At 38.3% G+C, this 4261-nt stretch overlaps 1 protein-coding gene across 1 annotated transcript in view; it reads left to right on the top strand.

The window, feature by feature from the left end:
* Positions 1–468: 468 nt before the first annotated feature.
* The window catches only part of LOC126897962 (uncharacterized), a 4911-nt gene continuing 1118 nt past the window's right edge, over positions 469–4261 (top strand). Inside the window, exons 1-2 of the mRNA XM_050671910.1 lie at positions 469–3112; positions 3213–4239. Of these exons, the coding sequence (XP_050527867.1) occupies positions 3088–3112; positions 3213–4239 (1052 nt within the window). The 5' untranslated portion in view covers positions 469–3087. The remainder of the gene's footprint in view (positions 3113–3212; positions 4240–4261) is intronic.

Below are 4261 nucleotides of genomic sequence, written 5' to 3'. Positions count from 1 at the left end.
AGGTGATTGAAAATTCGTAGACCACATATCATAAAGGTCTTTGCATAAAAATAAAGATATTATTTAAGATTTCAGATAGATATTATTTAAGCTGGTTGTTGACACAACCAGCTCTTAATACAAATATATTGGAGTCGAAATATTATGCTAATTACCCAAGCAATTAGGAAGTGTCTCTCCACTTGTCTACCAGCTGGTCTAATATCTGCCGTTTTCTGAAAGGAAATAGTGCGGGCCATAGGAGTGTAGTACACTAGTATAATTTTCTGTGCTAAGAACTGAAATTGAGCTCGTATCTATCGAAGATAACTCTATGGATGTCTCAAAAGACGTAAGCCACTTGAAAATAGTTTATTGCACAGCACAGTTATGTTATTTATAATCTCTTCATAATTTTTACAAATTATTAAATTTAAAATACGTTAGTATACAATATACAAGAGTAGGGTAAAATAGAGAGTTCTAGAACCCCCCCGCCTCACCCCTTCACCTACCCACCCTATGGTGGGTGGGCGTGGTCGGGGGAGGGGCGTGTCACACTGTGGGCGTGGTCTCTCGATGGTGGGGGTAATGTCAAGGTCATATAGTGGGCGTGGTTTCTCGATGGTGGGGGTAAGGAGAAGGCGTGGTCTTATCATTGATTGGGTAAGGAGAGGCGTGGTCTCTCGATGGTAGGGGTAAAGAGAAGGAGTAGTCTTATCATTGAGGAGGCGTGGTCTTATCAATGATGTGGTAAGGGGAGGCGTTGTCTCACGATAGTGGGAGTAATAGGTAACTTAGGTGGGGGTGTTAAGGTAAATTAAAATGGTGGTTAAAGTGCGCATGCGCACTATAACTCCATGTCAGGGGGTAGGGGAGGTAGCCATTCGGAAATGGTTGTTCACCTCTTACGATGTCATCTACTGGAGGGTAAGGTAAACCTCATGTGAACTGATAACGTTCACTGATAAGCGTACACATTACATTGAAATAGTGTAATTCAATTGCATAATATTAACGCCGCAGGGGTGTCTGTTAACAATTCCTACATAGGAAGGGGTAATGAATCTTGAATTAAACTAACCTATAATGGGTGGTGATGAAACAAGACTTATACTAATTTGTCGCACATCTATAGAATGTATATAATAAATAAATTATAACAATTTTACTATTGGCTACCAGACGCATAGCTAAGCATATTTCCAACGTCAAAGGTACCGCCATATTATAACCCAGACTAACAGACGGTTAGATAAGCATATTTCAAATATCAAAGAGATCACTGTACAGTAAAATCGTATGAATCTTATCATCGGGTGTCAGACGCTTAGCTAAGCATATTTCAAACATTAAAGGTATCATTACATTACATCGCTCATAAGCGTCTGTAATTTTTTTTATGAGAACAATGGCAACGTTTGTCGTTATGGAATTTTATCATGGGTAACCAGACGCTTAGCTAAGCATATTTCCAACGTCAAAGGTACCGCCATATCATAATCCGCATTACCGTCTACATTTTATAAGAACAAAGACAATGTCTGTCGTTATGGCATAATAAATTCTAAGAAATTTATCATGAGTAACCAGACGCTTAGCTAAGCATATTTTAAACATCAAAGATTTCGCCGTACAGTAATAATCACTGTTGTATGCATTTATTTTTTACATAGTATTTTATTGTTGGTAACCAGACGCTTACGTCAGCATATTTCAAACGTCAAATGTATTACTATATTATAACTCACATTACCGTCTACATTTTATGAGAACAATGGCAATGTCTGTCGTTTTGACATAATAAATTCTAAGAAATTTATCATGGGTAACCAGACGCTTAGCTAAGCATATTTCCAACATCAAAGGTACCGCTGTATTAATTAACGTTCATAGACATCTGCATTTTTATTTTTTACATAGTATTTTATCATTGCCTACCATCAGATGCTTAGAAAAGCATCTCGTTAATATTAGTATATTACTATTAATTATATAATTAATATAATTACTATAATTGGTAATATATTTTTAGAATTACTATGTTTAGGTTGCTATAATAGTATAATCGCTATTATTATTATTTTCTACTGCGCCTTTAAAATAATAATATGTGTATCGCATTTTATTTTATTATATTTAATTTGACAATTTTTTTATACCTAAAACTAGAGGTATTACATTTAAAGTCGCTCCCCCACCACCAGCAACCACGAGTCATCACTGCGTTTATCATTTAATGTATACATTACATTGAAATAGTGTACGTCAATTATCGGCCGCACACTTGTCCTTGACTATTACAGAAGTTATAATTAATTGAATTATACATAATAATTATAACGTCGTTATCGGTGGTTACAATCAAGTAATTGTCACCGTCGAGAACGTCCTACATACAATCGTTGGTAATAACACTTCGGTGATAACAGCTGAGTGGGTAAACCGAATTGGGCGTGAGGTGCGCACAATGTGTGAAACCCAATGAATACTAACCTAAGTCGTTGGGGGTAGGGGATCTCCTCAACGTCCTAATGAGCGAAGGGGTAATGAAACTTAACTTGAAAACAACTGCCATATTATAATCCCACATTACCGTCAACATTTTACGAAAAATAATTGCTTTTTCTAAGAATTTTTATCATTGCCTACCAGACGCATAGCTAAGCATGTTTCAAACATAAAAGGTACCGCCATATCATAATCCACATTACCGTCTACATTTTATAAGAACAAAGACAACGTCTGTCGTTATGGCATAATAAATTCTAAGAAATTTATCATGGGTAACCAGACGCTTAGGTCAGCATATTTCAAACATCAAAGAGGTCGCCGCATAAAAATGTCGTATGAATCTTATCATCGGATGCCAGACGCTTAGGTCAGCATATTTCCAAAGATGTTACAATATATTAATGGTCACTGTTGTATCCATTTCATGAGAAAAATGGCAACGTTGTCTTTTTTAACGCCTACGCATTTTGTTATTTTACTATATAACCGGTTAAACGCTCTGTATCCTGTCACATTCATGTTTAATTAACGTTAACGCACAGTTGATTATTTGAAAACTATAAATTTATTATTTTAACGCGCAAATAAAAAATCATGAACCAGCAAACGTCTTCAACAGGTATGTACAATTATTAACATTTCTCTTTAATTTTATCATCCCTACTATTTTTATTTATCTTTTTCCAATAAATAAATAAATAATTTATTTTTGATTAAAGCTACTTCCACGACATCTGTTTCGTCACATCAGACGGCGAAGCGTAGTAGGGCCAACAACAGCGCGGTTAGGTCGAAAAGGTTACGTATGCAATTGACGGATACCCGTGATTTCACCGAGATCGATTCCGCATTGGAGCGGGGGGCCGTTTGGTTTTATCGGAAGAACGTGGAGAATTTCGCGAGCTATCGAGATTTTCTGCGCGCCGTTAAACCCGAGCTGGTTGCCAGACTCGCTGAAATTGTAGGTAACCGGCCGATCAAGTATAATCTCAAATTGGAGGCCTCATACCATATACCGCGATCAGAAGCACCGTCCGAAGACCGTGCCTTCAAGACACGGGCTAGGGCATTGCTATCCGATACGGATATCGGGTGTGCGGTCGATGAAGATTTTGAGGTTATGCTTGCCGAGGAAGACGCGTACTCGGGTAGGGGTAGCGGATTCACGCTAACGCATATCGACGGCCTTATGCTCAGCGTATACAAGTATACGCCCCTCGCCGGCTCATCATATATTCCTGTCCCACCAGAGATTAACCAAAGAAAAGCAATCATCAACCCACAGAATATCGATCAGTCTTGTTTCAAGTGGTCCATTTTGGCAAGACACGTTGGAGGGAGTAATAAATATCGCGTTAATGAAAAATATTTTAACGAGGAACACAGGTATGATTTCACGGGATTGACGTTCCCCACACCTGTGTCCCAAATTAAAATATTTGAACGACGAAACCCTAACGTGTCTGTCAACGTGTACGGCTTGGAACGAGACGACGATAAGATGAAGTGGTTGGTGTATCCGCTAAGAGTCGCCGACCAAGAGCAACAGAATCATTTTGACCTGTTGTACATCGGTGACTCTGAAAAGTCACATTACGCATACATTTCCGATTTTTCGAGGCTTGTGCGCAGCCAAAAAACCAAACACCTAGGTCGCATATACACTTGCAAACGTTGTTTCACCAGTTTTGATGATCAGCCTAAAAAGCATATTCTTCGGGGTCATCAAGCGTTGGAGCAACACAAGTTGATATGCGGCAAGAACAAG

This window comes from Daktulosphaira vitifoliae, unplaced genomic scaffold (assembly GCF_025091365.1).
Source record: "Daktulosphaira vitifoliae isolate Bord-2020 unplaced genomic scaffold, ASM2509136v1 Scaffold_2, whole genome shotgun sequence".
Lineage (NCBI taxonomy): Eukaryota > Metazoa > Arthropoda > Insecta > Hemiptera > Phylloxeridae > Daktulosphaira > Daktulosphaira vitifoliae.
This window is presented reverse-complemented; position numbering and strand designations above follow the sequence as displayed.